This window comes from Cryptomeria japonica, chromosome 4 (assembly GCF_030272615.1).
Source record: "Cryptomeria japonica chromosome 4, Sugi_1.0, whole genome shotgun sequence".
Lineage (NCBI taxonomy): Eukaryota > Viridiplantae > Streptophyta > Pinopsida > Cupressales > Cupressaceae > Cryptomeria > Cryptomeria japonica.
The window spans coordinates 676,027,947-676,046,590 of record NC_081408.1 but is presented as its reverse complement, the minus strand read 5'-3'; the positions used below and the strand labels follow the sequence as shown (position 1 = coordinate 676,046,590).

The 18,644-nt window shown below is 36.1% G+C and overlaps 1 protein-coding gene across 1 annotated transcript in view; it reads right to left on the bottom strand.

Annotated features, from left to right (window-relative positions):
* Positions 1 to 8,030, bottom strand: part of LOC131046859 (stromal processing peptidase, chloroplastic) — a 193,716-nt gene extending 185,686 nt beyond the window's left edge. The window contains exon 1 of the mRNA XM_057980653.2: positions 7,747 to 8,030. Coding sequence (XP_057836636.2) covers positions 7,747 to 7,910 — 164 coding nt within the window. The 5' untranslated portion in view covers positions 7,911 to 8,030. The remainder of the gene's footprint in view (positions 1 to 7,746) is intronic.
* Between the last annotated feature and the right edge of the window lie 10,614 nt (positions 8,031 to 18,644).

Below are 18,644 nucleotides of genomic sequence, written 5' to 3'. Positions count from 1 at the left end.
AGGGACATGACCTTGCGTAGGCAACCTTTCCTCTTGTATTTAAACCGGATTCAATGATGGAGACGATCAATAACTCACGGCAATCAGTCTTCCAGAATTGTTGTCATTATTCTTCGATCCATATTTCACAACAATTCCCAATTCATTGTCACCGTTGTCATTCGAATTTCCATCCTCCTCTATTTTTCTATTACTATGCAAGGACATTTTATTTTCACTTTCTATGTCCATTGCCTAATTGTAGGCTTCAAATTAGGACAAGGGTGGTACATCATTTTACTTAATGAAGTAGACCTTCAATGAACCACCACTTTTTTAGACCATCAATTTTACCAGCAATTTTTTAAGTCTGCAATTATAAGCTTGTATGTTTTTGTGCTTACCTTGTTTTGTATTGTAAATTTCTACTATTATTTCATTATCATCATGAAGCAATTTACACTCTTCTTCGAAGACCTTCTATAATCTCTCCCATGTATTTAAGGAGGCTTGATCAATTTTTGTATACCAGTCAATCTGTACACCTCACAAGGTGGCTAGGAAATATCATAGCTAAATTGCTTTATTGTCTTACCCATTTGTTGTCCAAATTGTTTCACAAATCTTACAATGCCTAACAAGATCCTCTAATCCATTGCTTGTAAACTTAGGCAACTTTTGCTTTTATCCACTAGGACTTGCCATGGTTTTGTTCTAATACCAACCAGCACCTTGAAAATACTTGCTTCAAATGTTCCAATGCTTCTCTCGCACTCTTGGCCACATAGGAATCCTCGACTCTTCCCTCAGCTTCAACCTTCCATGTTGGCGCTTAGCTTCTCCTTCGATTGACAACCTTCCAATGCCTTGAAGGCTACTCTTGTACAATTCTACAAAGGAATGTGACTTCATCTCCCAAATTCCCATGTCTAAAGAAGATTGTCTTGAGTTTTCAACTTGATTGCATTCTCGAGAAGGGCTCCGACTTGGGAATCATTACGTTGTATTTTTCTCAAGTGTTTCTTGTAATCTTCTTCTTCATTCCCTTTGCTTGATGATCCTTAACAGATCATCAAATCTCATGGTCTTGACCACCTTGTAACCTCTTCTCACCTTTATTGGGATATGTGGGCATGAATTGCTCAAATCTAACCCGATCTCTTTTATTGTAATAGCACCAAACATTTACTATTCTATCTTATAAATAAATACATGAATTAATAATATAGATGACAATTCATACCAGATATAGGATTAAAATATATCTTTATTCTTTCATGAAATTATTATGAAAGAAGACCACAGATGGCCAGCCAAGGATCAAAGTCGATCCAAATAGATCATTTTGTTTTCCTTGACGAGTGCCAAGAGGACCGTCAACAATCCAACGCTTAAAAGTTTAAAACTATCCCAAGTTAACAAACAATTAATATATAGTTGATAACCAATATTATCAAAATATATTAATAGACATTGTACACAAATGAGCACATTGTGCATTGCATTTACACCAATGTGCTTCCATTAAACTATGTGTGATCACCATATTGAAGGGAAATTGTGATGGCTATTAATCAAATACATGCAACTTATACAAGTCCTAAGTATGGAAAGGTGTGCACCACCTTAGTGGCAAAAGAAAAAAAATTATGGAGACATCTTTGAAGCCAATAAGGGATTTATGGGCCAAAACAATCCATTATTTCTACTGGATACAAAGATTGCAAAAACAAGTCTTTAATCAATATCATTGCAATATCCCTAAATGGGTATGTTCTTTTAAGGCAACTAATTGTGAGGGCAAATAATGGACACAAGCTTCATTGCCAACATCCTCATAGAATGCATTGAGATGGTGAATGTTGATACATTGTCCAAATCATAATAGACAATGCTAAAAATTGAAAGGCAACAAGTTCACTCGACAAACCAAAAAATTGCCATAGAGATAAAGTGGGTCAAAGAAATACACACCATGGCTAAGGAGATGTTTGTGACAAACATATGTCATGAACCATCTTCAGGTCCCTCTTCAAGTTGCAGTTGTTGAAATTTGCAGGTAAGTTTACGAAATTTCAATATTATATTTTTTGATCTGCTTTAAGTTTGCTAAAAAAACAAATTATATGATATATCATCTTAATTTCTTAAATTTACACCATATCAAACTGTTGAGACTAGATTTTCATCATATACAATCATCTTGAGATAACTTGTGAAGGTGCAAGAGGCATTGAGAACCATAGTCATCAACGAACTTCGAAATAAATGAAAGAAGTCAAATTCAGAGATGTCGATGACAATTAGTGGGCTCATGTTGTAATGTCCCCATTTTAGGGTTCTCTTGTAATGCAGTCAATTCTGACCTTTTCGATAGATCTATGTTTTGTCTGAGGGATTGTTTGGTGTTTCCAGTGAGCTTAGGTGGTTTGACGGACTCATATGCCACTTTCCAAAGTGATTTCCAAGTTCTAGCGTGCTCTCCAAAAATCTTGGAGAGGTCGTCTATTAATAAGTAAGTTACCCGGTTGGCTTCATTTATCATTATTCATCATTGAGATTCCTCCAATGCAGTCAGATTTTGATTCCAATGCATTTTGGCAATTTCTGCAAAATGGGTGTATTAATGGCTTATTTTAATTGTTTTTCCTAAGGATGCTTAAATTATATTAAAACATTTTACAAGCATCTAAGCATTATAGCTCACAAAACAAGGGCAAAAAGTTTTAAATAATGGACGCATTACATAAGGACTTTGCATGTAAAATTTTCATTATTTTAATTAAAAGGTCGTTTTTTAAGCTTAAATGAAGTTTCAATATATTAAGTGAATTTTTAAATGGTGTTTTCCAAAAGTTGGTGGGAAAAAGTATAAAAGGGAGTTGAGGGAATCATTTGGCATTATGCAAATTATCATTTTCTCTTCCTTGAAACACATGGGAATTTGGAAATTGAACTTCGTTTGTCTCACCATCTAGATGACGGAAACCCTCTCGAAGATCGGGTACAGTGGTGAGAGATCCACCCTGGTTGATGCAGTGGGATTCATTCAGGGTCTCAGTTTGTGCAGAAAGGGATTTCCAGGATTCAAATTTGAGGAGTTTGTTATTTGTTCAAGATTGCCAGGTTTGAAAGGTTCAAGTTTATGAAAATTTATGAGTTGTATGAGTGTGTGGTGAAAGTGAACGACATTGTGAGATTTAATTATATCTGCTGATTAAAATAATCCAATGTTGAAATCTCAGAGAATAAATTTAATTTAGCAAAGTTGTTATGATGCAAGAAGGAACAAAGAAAACACATGTACATCATGGTACCTCCATGGCCAAGGCTTTGTTTACTTTCAGCCTCTTGCAATCAAAGTTTATCACAAGTATGCACCATTTTTTGAACTTTCTTATTTTTCTTTCACAGCTATATATTATGTTCTATAATTGTTGAACTGACTTTCAATTTCAATTGATTTCAAGTTTTTCTTTGGCTAAGTAAACGTGGAGTACATACTCCTTTATCCACTCAATTAAGTACAACTAGTTGGCCGCAGAAAAAAAAAAATAAGTTGGTCTATATGCATTCCAACTTGAACCTCCAGTCACATAAGCAAGTTGAGTACGAGGAGGGGGTAATGAAGAATTGGATGTAATCCCTGAGTGTGCTGACTTAAAAGCTTTTGTTGCATAGCTTGCCAAAATCGTTTTAGAATATAAGGAGGCTCTTCCATAGGAAATGGCTAGTGGAAGTGGCACTGTAGGTGCTTGTGGTTCAAATGACCAAGTGCAACCTTGATGCTCTCGATGAAGTGCAATATGAAAATTATTGATTGTATCTTGTATTGATTTGGCATTTGGCATTCAAATATAAATTATCTTTATCATTATCAGCTGTGTTTCAATTTTTTTCACAAGTTATGAGTATTTTTATATTTTTTTAATATTATGCATATAAAACAGACAAACCCAACTGTACTAAACCTAGGAAAAAAGTCACCATACTGGGGAACCCCTAATCCACCCTGTGCCTAAACTATCAACTCAGGTTTGAACCATAATTATTGCATTATTGTCACGGCTGACCATTTAAATGGAAATAACACACCCTCCACTCTTGGGAGAATGCTAACTCACTCTATGCCAATGGCAATCAATCCTTTTGCCTATTTCTCACATCAATCCTATCAGTGGTCACCAATAACTCAAACCTTGCTTTTCCCTTCGAGCCAAGTGGCATATGTCTTGTTTACCCTCTGTATTTTTCTCTATCTTGCTCTGTCATAGCCATGGCTTCTAGATCTAAACTGGTTGTGATGACAAAAAAACTCCAGGAAGCATTCAATATCTTTAATGCTAGAGCCTTACTGTTCGTGAACAGAATCTCAGGATATTAAGAAATGGGCTTTCAAAGGTCCTGTGACTGACTTCAGGAGATTTTCTACAAGAATTTAAATAAGGCTAATCACTCCAGTTTCTGGTCTGTTATGTCTTTGTAGTGGTCATTAATTTGGGAATCAATAAAACCAGCGCTTATTTGAAGGCAAGGAGTTTCAGTTCCAAGTTTAGAAGGGCATTTGGAGGTCGACAGGGCTGAACTACTAAAATTTTGTGCAAAAACACTTGTATTTGGCTGTGCTCAACCAACAAGCACTTTATAATTTTTCCCTTTTTACATGAGACAAATATTTACCATATTTGTGTGTGCATGATGTGATAGGGGAATTGGTAAGCTGTAGTTATTGCGAGTAGTAGACCCCAGTTTTAAGTAATGACAAGAATTTTTACCACTTAAAAATTGTAAAGTGATTGCTATTTAAGCACAGTTCTTGTATTTGACATAGTCAAATGCTCCCTTCCTGCTCCGCTTAGGAATACAGTTCCTGCTTATCCCTTTGGCAACATTAACCCTCTAGGCGCCCTGCCTAAACAGAAACATGGATATCCAAATGGCTAGGATAGTGGGGGCAATGATACAGCATTTAGAAGTCCACAAAGTGGCAAAGGTGTAATTAGCAGTGTAGCACAAGGTGATGTTGCTTGGGAGGTTGTGTTGCTAAAAGAGAATCAGCTGCTAGCTCTCCAGGCAGTCGGAGCCATTGAATCAGCTTAGCTGATTCTAAGGGTGTTTATAACACAATTTTAATAGTGGTTGATCGCCATGGAATTCATGCTCTCCTCTTCCATGGGTGTGTTTTGTTAGTTTTATATCCGATCTGGCATGCACTGAACTTGTTGTAAACAGATGGTTTAGTGGACAGTTAAAGCAGTATTTTGATAACTTGTTCTGCACGCTAGATAATGTATGCTTACAATGTGGTTAAGATGTAAGAGGAAACTCTATAATATACAGGCTAGCTATAAAGTATACAATGCAGAGCGTATGGAGAATGATCTCAAACTCTCTTCTTCTTTTCTAAGTTTGAAATCAAACCATTATCAAAATATTAATCACCAAAACTCGCCTAGTGTTCACACATTATTTTTCCCAGTTAGCAAAATTAGAATATATGACAAATTAAGCAAGCCAGACTCAAATGAGTAGAAATATTCATGTCAGACGTTTCCAGACTTGCCAATGAACTTATTATCTGGGAGGATGCCTTAGCTTTTTTATTTGGCCTAAGTTTTCCTATGAAGTTAATAGATTGGTTCCATTTCTTAAAATTTTACCTGCAAAGTACAATTGAATTACTCAAATATTTGCAGTCTTGATTCAAGAGAGTCAAACTAAGCTGCATCATCCTTAAAGACAATCTTCTAAAGAGATAGATAGGTCCTCGAGGGCAATTTGAAAAAAATATTGAAAGTGCCAAAAAGAAGAAAAAACAAGCTTATAAAGAGTGAGAGAGGTCCTACAGAGGGATTTGAGAAAAAGAAAAAGGCATTAAATGTACGGGCAAGAAGAGAAATCAATCTTATGAAAAGTTAGATAGGTCCTATGGATCAATTTGAGAATAAGGATGATAGAGGCACAAGTAAGAAGAAAAGTCAAAATTGATAATTATTTACTTTTTATGCATATACATTGTTTTGGGTATAAAGCATCAAGATTCCTCGGCAGCTGTTACAATTAGTTCAATCAGACTAATGGAACCCTGCCGTAAAATAATATGGATAAGTATAACCATGGTACCTGGGAAATTTGTATTTATGCTCTTTATGTTAGTGAAGAGCTTGTGAAAGTGGGCAAAGCATATTAGGGGTTAGATTTTTTCAATCTATTTGATAAAAAATTCTTTTAAGCAACCCTTTTCATATTTGCTTTCAAAGTTCTTATCTCTGCACAATTGCACTTGATTTATATTGTTTATTCTCGGGTACATGTATCTCAATCTTCTCCTACCTACTTGATCCTATTTGTAAAATGATGCTTCTATCTTCATACCCATATCCCAAAACCCTTGGTGATGTTGCATATAAGCCAGTAACCTAAGTCTAAAAATGTGCTATATGCTTTTAGTCAAAAGAACCTAAGAAGTGTTGGTAAAGTTTATCAAGGACAGAGGAGCCTTCCGGTATTCTAACTGCTTTTGGAAATATACAATTGATGAAACATAAAAACTATATATATGTTTACATTGAAATGAAAAGGAGGATTTATGCAAAAATATTCCATTATAAACATTAGAACATGAAAAGAAATTGAAAGGACGAGATTCCCTCAAAGGAGTAATGATGCTGTGATGAAGCTCCCTTTCTGATGTCGGCTTTATGAAATTTGATAATAGATTTCTTCTATAATGATAAACAGATACAGAATGAAAATGATCTCACCAACCAACCAGAAGTATGCATTGAAAAACAAATACTCATGCAGAAATAATGTATAGAATCTGCACAAATAGGATCATTAATGGTGAATGCCAGCTGGTGTAAAAACTCATTATGGTATTCAAGTTTCTTCCCATTATTTTCTGGCAATTCTGATAATTAGTACTGTGAAAATAGTTTACTGGACATTTACAAAGCTTGAAACTTTTCTTCTTGCTTGCACTTTTAAAGTTTTTTTCCCAGATTGATCTGTAGGACCTATCTAACTCTTTATCAGATTGATTTTTCTCCTTGCCTGCTCCTTTAACACCTTTTTCTCAAATCCCTCTGTAGAAACTGAGGAATGCTTATAATCTTGACTTTTCTTCTTGTCTGAACCTTCAATGGCTTTTTTCTCAATTTGCTCTTTAGGACCTATCTAGCTCTTTCAAAATTGGCTTTAAAACGTGACGAAGTTTTGCTCGACCCTTTCTAATCAAGATGCAAATATATGTGTGATTATACACAACTAAAATTTTATGGAATGAAACCTTATGAACTTTAGTTAACCTAGAATAGAATTAAATAACGTCCGTGAGGCCAAAGATAACCAATTAACTTATGTAGAGAAACTTTGACCACATAAAAAAGCTAAGACTTCTTCCCAGATTAAGAGTTCACTAAAGAGTCTCGAAACGACCGATATTAAATTTCCTATTCATTTGAATCTGGCTTGCCGAATTTTGCTTTATTTATTCTAATTTTACTGATTTGCAGGCGAAACAAATGGTAAATAGACCACAAAACATTTCACTATACAGTACCAGTATAATTGACGGATTTTGAAAAACAAAACGTAGAAATTTCCCATCATTTATTATAGAGTAGTCATCTGTACAAGATATGGAATTGAAAGATTAAAAAACAAAAGAAACAGAAATTGTTCCATTATTTATCAAACGACAGTCAGCTGCCAAACAAATGGATTTCAGAAAAAAAAAAATAGATACTTTTCCTTCACTTGTACCTAGATCTTTGACGGAATTTATGGCCGGCAGCATCAATTTTAACTCGGGTTTTATAACAGCGAGCGTGCTGGAGGTCCCGCGTTCGAATCCCCGCGGCGTGGAGCTGGTCATTTCTTTTAATTGTACAGACAGGAGAAGGATTCCACGCCAGCATTCCGGCCATTTAATAGATTTCCTGCAAACCCTCTCTGAGAGAAAGGGTGGAGAAGCCCTTGCTATGGTAGGCTTCTGCTGTGATGGATATTATTATTATTCTTCTGTGTAAATTATTCACGGATTAAATGTTTGTTTGTTTGTATTTTATTCTTATGGATGAGGGTAGATTTTCCGGGCACTTCCAAGTCCACATACAGGGAAGAAACATCGGCATTTTAGGTAGCCACGTGGCAGGATCTGAGAGGAGGGCCTGAGATTAGACATAAGGAATTCATTGATTTTATTAGATTAAAAATCTCTCCTTTACACAATTCAAATGTTGTTAAGATTTTGATTTGGGAGAGGATTAATTTATAAGTTTATCGATTGTTTACGTAAGAGAAAATGTCCGTGATGTTGTTGGATAGCCACCGTTGATTAATTCGCAAGGTCTTCGTTGTTCTTTTGCTTTATTGTTTTTTAGTATATTTATATTTAAATATTAGAAATAAGAATAGAATACTTTTGAACAAATTCAAGAAATAGTTCAATTCATTGAAAGGATATTTCAATGATTTTAGTACTAGTATATTTATATTTAAAAAATATAGGTAAATTATGTAGAGATATCTTATAATAAAAAGGAATCTGATGATTGCAACAATATTACTAGTATACAAGAGTTTAAAAAATATGGATAATAATAGAGTTGATTAAATATGACACTCTCATTTGATTGTAAAGGTTGGAGGGTTCTATTTTATTTGGAATAATAAAATAACACCTCCACAAAAACCAAAAGATGGCATATTTCATGCATGACATGTATAAAAAGATCAAACAAAAACAAATGCTACTATATTTATATTTGGTGAAATATATCTAAAATCGATATTTTGATGTATTCAAATCTTTCAAAAATTTAAAATTAAGTGTTTAAAATTTAAAGTACCAAAGGTATCAACTTTTCATTTAAAAAAAATATTTAATGTGAAACATAATATACCTTGAAATATAGAATTATCTTTAATCTTATTATTAATTAGTTATTTATATAATTTATTCAATTTGTTCATAAAAGATTGTATATAATAGAAAACAAGAAATCTTATATAGATTTTTTAAACATATTGAATAATTTAATATTATATTGATATTTGTAAAATAAAAAAGATATTTTTGACATAATCTTAATTTATTTTAACTAATTAAATTATAGAAACATAAAAAAAATAAAAAATAAATAAATATTATAGCAATAATTTATTCTTTCTTGATATGTTATTTTAATTTATGTTTTGATATTTGATAGAGTGTATAAATAGATTTAATTATTCAAAAGTTATCTAATATATAAAGAATTACATATATTTCTATAATTAAACTATTGAAACATAAAAGAAGCTTTTGAGATATACAAACATGAGAAAATAAAATACTACAAGATATTATTTAATATTTTTCTCCTTTATATCGATTAACATAATTGTGTTTTGATTAAACCCAAAAGTAAAATTGAAAAACTAGTTATGAAAGTCATTCAATATTTTCAATGTAGTAACTTGATGAAGCGGAATGAACTTTCCAATTTATCAAGGAGGAGCAAATTGGTTGCATGTTTATCTAAGAGGGATTGGGGAGATGTTCAACTATGTAAAAGACAAATATAATAATCTGTTTGTTTCCTCCCAAAGGATGGTGTAATACAAACATATGAAGCCCAAACTCGATAACTATATTTTTCTTTTCTCTATACTGGGAAAAGACTAAAAGATATGTGGTGTGTTAGCTCTTATGAGGTTCACCTTAGATAACCTTGTAATGGTCTACTATTTACCACTAGACATCTTTATTACAATCTGAAATAAGATCACAAATTATGTTATTTTTTCATGTAATGATGGGAACATTCCCTTGACAAAGAAACTCCAAAGATACAAACCACATAAATTAATTGCAAAAGAAATAATATTATACGAATTATACCCTCAAACTTGTTCTACATGAGTGACACCTGGGAGAGAAGTGAAGTCAAAAATTTGTAGAGGAAAATTCCAAATTGAAAAAGCATTATTAGAGAGAGCACAACCACTAAGATCCAACATTCACACTATCATGAAGTTTTGCAACCACACCATGAAGAAATGGAATGTCAGGAATCGAATGATAAATACATATCTTGTGATAAAATGAGATGTCAATTTCTCTAGTGTGATGTTCAATCACAAGTCTTGATACTAAATTATTTTCCATAGAAATTTATAGCTAAATATTGAATGCAATTCATTGATGTTCTATATAGAAACCTACATGAGCTAATTAATTGAAAAAAAATGGCTAAAACAGGGATTGACATGGAAACTTGGTTGTAAGATGCACTGTTGGTAGACAGGAAAAGCAATAATTTTTAATATATTTCAAAATGAGGACTTCTAGATTACATATTGTAGCGTCATAAAATTGCGACCCTCGCAATTTTGACCACATCTTAGGCCCTCACCTATGTGACTGCATCTCTCTACTCGATTAAGACCCCTCTCTGCACCTTCATTCTAAACTTCTCCCATCTCAGCCCTGATGACACCTCAAGACCTTGTCCATGCCCCAAGATAGGGCAGGACAGGGGCGTGGCGCCCCTATCCTCCCTCTTAGGGTGGCCCTAAGATTGGTCTATCTGGCTCCTGAACACAATTTTCTCTTCGGGGACTTAAAATTTCCTTTGTCGGCCTTCGATGGGATGAAAATTAATCCTCTTAGGCATGTATAAAAGGAGATTCAATTCTCTCATTTGGCATTGGGGATAATATACGGAAATTCAAGAGGAAGGACTTCATTATCATCATCAAGCATTCAAGTCTTCAAGCATCTATCAAGTTCTCTTCTTCATGTGTCTTCTTCATTCATCCATTGGAGCAACATTACAACATTCATTTGCAAGCATGTGTGTGTTAGGGTTTTGTCATGTTACATGTCATTTCATACAACATTTATGATTGCATTTAAAGAAGCAAAGCAACAATCATCAATCAATTACAGATCTACAAGGTATACATTTTCATTATTTACATTTAAGCATTTGCAATTACTTTCTTTCAAGGTTGATTCCTCGACCGAGGTTTGAATGAGGAAAACCCCTATCCACAACCCTTTTCATTTAAGCATTTGCAAATATTTTGGGGTAGCAATATGAAGTTCGCTTCCCTTCTTTTTTCAATGGATCTATCTCTATCTTTATGCATTATTCATTATTAGATCTCCTTTCTCGCATACAGTGATTCTCATATGAGCATATAATTGTTCTTTGGTTTTTTCTCTTTGCTTGAAGAGGAGCATCTTTAATGAGTAATACACTTCTTCTTCTCTTAATTCTATTGGAAAACTTACCTCTTCTATTTTTTCGGTTATTAACAAGTATGATATGCCCCCTAGCATGGAATGATCTCTTGTGAAGTACATGCCTCTTCCTTGAGAGGACTTGTTCAATTAAGGAAGGCATATCGCTTGAACACGATCACCATTAGAGGATGTGTAATGCTTCTCCTTTTTCTTCTCACTTGGGGGGCATGGATTTCGCTTATTTCTCTTTCTTTTTTATCTCATTATTTCCTTTAGGAGATCTATTTTTCATACATCATTATCGTTTCTTACAATGGTTTGTTCTTATGACTAATCCCTCTTGGGGAATATGTGATGTTCTTTCTCTCTTCTCTTAGAAGATCACCACTTCCTAAGATGTTTATTTTACATATACTAATGTCTTTTCTTGCATGTGTTCATGTAAGTACGTTATGCATTTTCTTATGTTTAATCTCTCTTTTGAAGATTGTGTAAGCTCTTCTCATTGTCCCTACACTTGGGGGGAAATGATTTCTCTCTCTCTCTATTTCTCTAAGGATCTACTCTTTCCTATGTTGTGGATGGTGTGATTTTTATTACTTGATATCATTCCTTGTGTGAAATCATTGTTGTTTGCTCAAGGGTTCTCTTTTATACAAGAGGTGTAAGTCCTTGAGTACAACCCCTTTCACACTTGGTTATGTACATCTATAATAAATTCACCCATCCCCATTGGGTTAAAAGTGAAGTCATCCTTCATCAAGAATCCCTTTCACCTAGCAATAGGAGGAAGGATTGAATTCTTGCTCTCTTATGCACTTCGTTAGAGAAGATGTTATATTTGTCTAAGATAACTCCTCTTGGGGGCAGATGTCTTTTGAACAAAGATCTCTTCTCCTCCAAGGATCTCCTTTACATTTATAACAAGATATCTCTTTTCAACTATCTTATCCTTGCTTAAAGAGTATTCCCACTCTTGCTTGGATTCATGACATTGTTGCATGATGGATATCTTCTTAGTGTCGAAGGTAGGTATCCTTGTTCTACTTTCCTTAAGATATCAACATGAAACTACATTGACATCTTAAGGGGGGGCCACCCACACTGTTCCCTTTATAATATATTTCTCTCACGCATTATATCTCTTATACAGTGGGTCATTCTCGGAACCAGAGCATAGCCTCTTAGAGTGAGATGTCACCACTTTTATCTTATACAATGGGTCATTCTCAGAACCAAAGCACAGCCTCTTAGAGTGAGATGTTTTATACAGCGAGTCATTCTTGGAACTAGAGGGCAGCCTCTTAGAGCGAGATGTCGCCACTTTTATTTTATATAGTGGGTCATTCTTGGAACCAAAGGGCACCCTCTTAGAGCAAGATGTCGCCACTTTTCTCTTATACAATGGGACATTATTGGAACCAAAGGGCAGCCTCTTAGAGTGAGATGTTGCCGCTTTCTTGACATTTGTACTATACATCTTATACAAGTTGTAGCATACTCGAGCACATATTCCTGTGAGATGCTTCAAACCTCACTTGCACACATGTGCATGAGGTTGAGTGGAACTAACGGTGTTCTCACCCGCCTCCCTTACATGGATCACCTAGACAAAATCTGGGGGCTAGTTTTCCATGTCCTCTTTTCTCCATGGATCACCTAATCCATGGTTCCCTTTGTTCGTCTTTCTTCTCATGGATCACCCAAGTGTGTATTCATGTCCTTTCTCTCCTTGCTCTCATGATCTCATAGTTTTACTATTGATTGTTCATGGATGATGTCAACTTTGCTCTTTTATGTGATTATTGGTGTTTATGTTATGGCATTTGTCTTTGTGTTTCAGTTAGAGTTCTCTTCGGCTAGTTGATGTGTGGTCTTGTGTTTTGTTTTTGTCGTGTGTCTTTTGTGCTTTGTCTTCTTTTGTTTGCCTTGGTCTTTTTGTTTTGTGTGCTCTTGCATATGTTTGAGTGAGTTAAGATCCTAATATTGGGGGCTTTTGTTCCTCCTTTTGTTCCTCAAGATTAGTGATGTCTTATACTCCTTGTGATATTGCTACACCTCTCTCATCTTCATCTTTCTCTCTCTTCAACTTTACCGGTAGTATTGGCGTAAGCCATACTCCCGCTAAAGTAGGGGCTAAATGTAGTGTCATAAAATTGTGACCCTCACAATTTCGACCACATCTTAGGCCCTCACCTATGTGATTGCATCTCTCTACTCGATTGAGACCCCTCTCTACACCTTCATTCTAAACTTCTCCCATCTCAGCCCTGGTGACACCTCAAGACCATGTCCAGGCCCCAAGATAGGGTGAGATAGGGGCGCAATGTCCCTGTCCCCCTTGGACAGGGGCATGGCACCCTTGTCCTCCCTCTTAGGGTGGCCTTAAGATTGGTCTATCCGCCTCTTAAACACAATTTGCTCTTTGGAGACTTAAACTTTCCTTTGTCGGCCTTCGATGGGATGAAAATCCCCTTAGGCATGTATAAAAGGAGATTCAATTCCCTCATTTAGCATGGGGGATAATATACGAAAATTCAAGAGGAAGGAATTCATTATCGTCATCAAGCATCTATCGAGTTCTCTTCTTCATGTGTCTTCTTCATTCATCCATTGGAGCAACATTACAATATTCATTTGCAAGCATGTGTGTGTGTGTGTGTTATGGATTTGTCATGTTACATGCCATTTCATACAATATTTATGGTTACATGCAAAGAAACAAAGTAACAATCATCAATCAATTGCAGATCTACAAGGTATACATTTTCATTATTTACATTTAAGCATTTGCAATTACTTTCTTTCAAGGTTGATTCCTCAAACGGGGTTTGACTGAGGCAAACCCCTATCCACAACCCTTTTCTTCTTCTTTTATGTGTGTAGGTTACAGGTGCGCAACTATAATTGCGGGTTTGGACTTCATTTGTAGAGATGGAAAAACCCTTTTCGACGTGCAGATTTTTCAGAGGACCAAGTACACTTTCAACCTGGTCCCGACGACTTTTCTCCAAATTTGGAGGGAAGATCCATATCAGTCTAAATATCTTAGATCTGAAGTTACAGTGCGATCCTAAATCGGTAGCTCCCTATTTCATCCATTTTGTCTCCTTTTCCTACATAGTCAACAAGTCAACCCTTCCCTTTACAAAAGAGGGTAAATCATATTACAACTCTTGCAATCCACTTGGTATTCACATCCTTATTCTCCTTGGATTTGGTTCTAGTGGATTCAAGCCCCTCTTTTGAATGTAAAGTATCTCTCAAGTGAAAATACTCCTATTGGTTTCCATTCTCTCTCCTAGGTGGGGAACCACTAGGATCCAATTTTCCACTTTACACATATTTATAGCAAAAAAAGGGGCAATGGAATGATTGAATGATAATTTTCTCTTTGATATTTTAAAGATTTTTTTTTTTTGGAAAGATATCTTATGTTGGCATTTTTTATGTTTATGTTGTGATTGTCATTGATGGACACACACTTGCATTGAGATCCTCTTTATATGTATGAGTTAGAGCACGACCGGTATTTGTTCCAACCAGTATGTTGTATTATAGTCTTTAGACTATTGATGTTTTGCAGAATGTATTTCCCGGTCTGAAGCGGCATGTTGACTCCAAGTGGTTCGAGGGATTAAAGCGACATAACACATTTTTACCAGTCTTCATTTTTGTCAAACTGGTAACTGGCATTTTGTATGAACCGGTAATACTCTGTGATGAGTTACCAACCGGCATTTTGTGATGAGTTACCATCCACCGATTGTTTGACGGTGCCAACACATTAACAGTGCTTTTTGTGTCGTGGTACCAAGTATGTCCAGGTTCATTGAACCTAGGAAATTGTAATGTAATCCTATTGGACTGACATGAAATCAGATTCCTTTATAAGGACATCATGTCTAGGGTTTTAGGTTGTTGATGTGGATATAGAAAAAGTTTATGTTGTTGCTAGGGTTTAAGGTGATTGAGGTTTTGGAGAGGATATGAATGTGTAGAAAACTGAAGTAATGCTGGAGTGCATTAGGAACGAACTACCAAGGATCTAACCAAGCAGTCTGTGCAACTAGCTAGATCAAACACTTGTTGATTACTCACATCTTTGACAAGTCTGTATCCCTTAACCGGGTAGGCCCAAAAGCCTTTTGTAAATCCTCTAACAAGGTGGTTCACATATGTGGATCTAAAATCCTCTAGCAAGGTAGTCTTTAATCGGACTTATCTCCTAACAGAGATTGAGATTCCTAACAGGATCTATTCTGGTAAAGAACATTGTAAGACCTTAACCGGTCTGGTTCCTATTCTGCAAATAGTTACTTGTGAGTTCCATCTCACCGTGGTTTTTCCCATTTGGGTTTCCACGTCAAAATCTCTTGTGTTATGGTGTTTGTGCTTCTGTGGGTGAATGCATTATTAGCTATTTGGTTTGCATATTTGTTAACCGGTTTGTCTACTAAATTGTTTTACCGGTTTACTGTCAGTCTTGCAAAGTGTTTAAGTGCAAAGATTTTTGGCATACTAATTCACCCCCCCCTCTCAGTATTCATCAATTGGTATCAGAGCCAACCTTTCTATAAGTTTAACCACTTGGAAAGAGATATGGGGGAATACACTTTGAGGGAACTTACCCACCGGCTCACTCAGTCTAAGCAAGCCTATGATGATCTTATGGTCAAATACAAGGCATCTCAAGCAAAAAGAAGAGAACATGTAGAAAAGCTGATGGAGCTATCTAGAAATAGTTCTTCATATGAAGCAGACATGGAAGCCCTAATTGTTGAAGTAAATAAGTTGAATGAATCAAACTCCAACCTAAGAAAGGAGTTGGAAGGACTGACTATCCTGATGTGTCAAGAGCTTGAGAACCGAAGGAAAGCTGAAGATCTAGTGAAAGAAAGAGATCATGAGATCTCCAAGCTAAAACAAGAGATGAGTGCTCTAAATGCTCAACTCCATGCAAGCAAAGTGAAAAAGGAAGACATGCAAGGAGAACTGAACACTGCCATCTCTAAGAATGAAAACCTGTTGGAAACAAATGCTGCTATTTCCAAAGAACTCTCTGAGTCAAAGGAAATACTTGCTAAGTTCAACAAGAGTACTGTCAAGCTAGAGAAAAAGCTTGAATCTGCCAAATCGGTCAAGAATACCAATGGACTTGGTTATTCCAGTCATGAGGAAGGTGAGACCTCTGGTACAAATGCTGGAACATCAAATAAACAACCGGTATCAAAGGATAAAGGTAAGCAAAAGTTAAAACCTGTTTGCTTTAACTATCTTAAAGAAGGACATATTGCAAATGTGTGTAGGAGTAAGGCTTACAACACATTTCCTTATTTCCTAAATGATAAGCCTAGATCCTATAGATTTGATGGTAACTATTATGCATGTAACAAGTATGGTCATAGAGCATCTGAATGCAGGTATGTTATGAATAACACTGGAAGATATCCTCAGAGGACCCAAGGAGTTGGTCCTGAACCTTTTGTGAACCGGAATCACAACCGATTTAATGCCTTCGATCATCAACCAAGAAGCGGTGGTTATCAAGCGGCAACCGGATGGAGAGAAAATTGTATGATCTGTCATGGTCATGGTCACACTGCTACAAAATGCAAAAGGAAGAATGGAAACATGAACAATGGACCTTGGAGAGCACCTGGATTAGTCTGCTATCACAGCAACAAACCGGGTCACATTGCCAGATTCTGTAGATCAAGAAAGAACATATCTAATGATATACTGGTCACTCTGGAAGGAAACATTGATGTTGACACTGTTCAAGCGAACATGAACAAAATCTGGAAGGAGAAACTAGCGGTGCTACAAGAGGAACCGGTTTCTGCTCTTAGTGTGGAAATCATGAAACCAACAAACTAAGCTTCAGAAAAGATTAGGGGGAGCAAACGGCAAAATGTTTTGAACCCCCAATTTACACTAGTAAAAGACCTTAACCGGTATGTTATACCTATCGTTTGGCAGAAGACCGGAAATGGTAAAAAGGCAAATTAGGGTTTACGCCCTAATAGAGGAGCATTAATGATGGTAGGTGAGGAATATGTTCAAAAGCATTTTTCAAATCATTTCTCACTATCAATTTTCGAGCAAAGAAAAGTTTTTCAAAGAGCATAGCGACGAAAAGGCGATTTGAGTAGAGATTTTAAGAAATTGAGAAACCGCGAAGGACATTCAAATTCAAACTGGAAACGGTCAAGTGGAGAACACAAAGTGGTGATTCAGCAACCGACGGAGTGTGAAGTGAAGGAGAATCGACAAGCCCTAATTTCACGTGTTTCAAAAGGTATTTCTCGAGATTCTTAAGATTTCTATCAAGGCTTTCGCATCTCATACCAGTTCTAGTGCATCTGTCAAGTCTGCAAGTTTTATTCAATGGAAGTCCAAGTATAATGCCCTATAACAAGTTCCAGCTGGTGTGATAGTAGAAGAGGGAATTTCTAACTACGTAGATTGCAAGATTGAAGACCCAGGGTCTCTAGTTATCCACACCCAGTTAGGTTTATTTTGTGGAAAAGATAAGAAGATCAAACCGGAGTTTAATATTTTGGAGAAGAAAAAGCTCCATAATGTTGTTTACTTCCTGGAGGATTTCACAGAGGATCATATAAGGATCATTTTGAGCAGAGTCCATGGTGATAATATGTACCTGGAGAGAACACATGATATCACGCCGCAGGCAATTCATGCAGTCATCAGATTCTACAACACAGGGGAAGTGCCAGCCCTGAGGATGGTAAGCAAAACTGAAATGTCCAAGCTCACCGGTTCAGTGAGCGACTCACGAGGCATGACAGTAAACTCTATCAAGGATGATCTGGTGAAGTATGCATGCATGGTGATTGGTTACCGGACATTCTCAGCTAGCAGAACTAACTCTGTATCTACTGCTGCAATAAATGCCGCTTACCGAATGATAAAGGAGGATGCATCATTTGATCTGTGCACCGGTATGCAGAGACAACTCATGTTGAATCTAAAGTCGATCAAACAAGATAATGCACTTAGGTTCAAGTTTGGACAACTACTGGTTGGGTTGTTCTTCTATTTCCAAGGCTACTTTCTAGGAGAAGGAGATGTTCAATGGTCTGGTGACCAACCAGTGGCCAAGCAAATCAAGGAAAGCATTGAAGCAATTGGAACTGGCTACCTTGATGTTCTGAACAAGTATTTTGATGAGTTCAGAAGGAAAATGAGCCAAAGAGTGAGGATATCAGGTGACATCGTCAAGAAATATGAAGACGATATCTGCTTCACCATCCAAGTAGATAAATGCATAATGGAGGTTGTTGAGCCCAGATAGGAAGAAGTGGAGCCAATGGGCTATGAGGTGATGTACGATATGCTGGAAGGGTATGCCTCTACCCTTATTGCCTCACCGCTTGATCATAAGGCAAAGATAACCGGCACC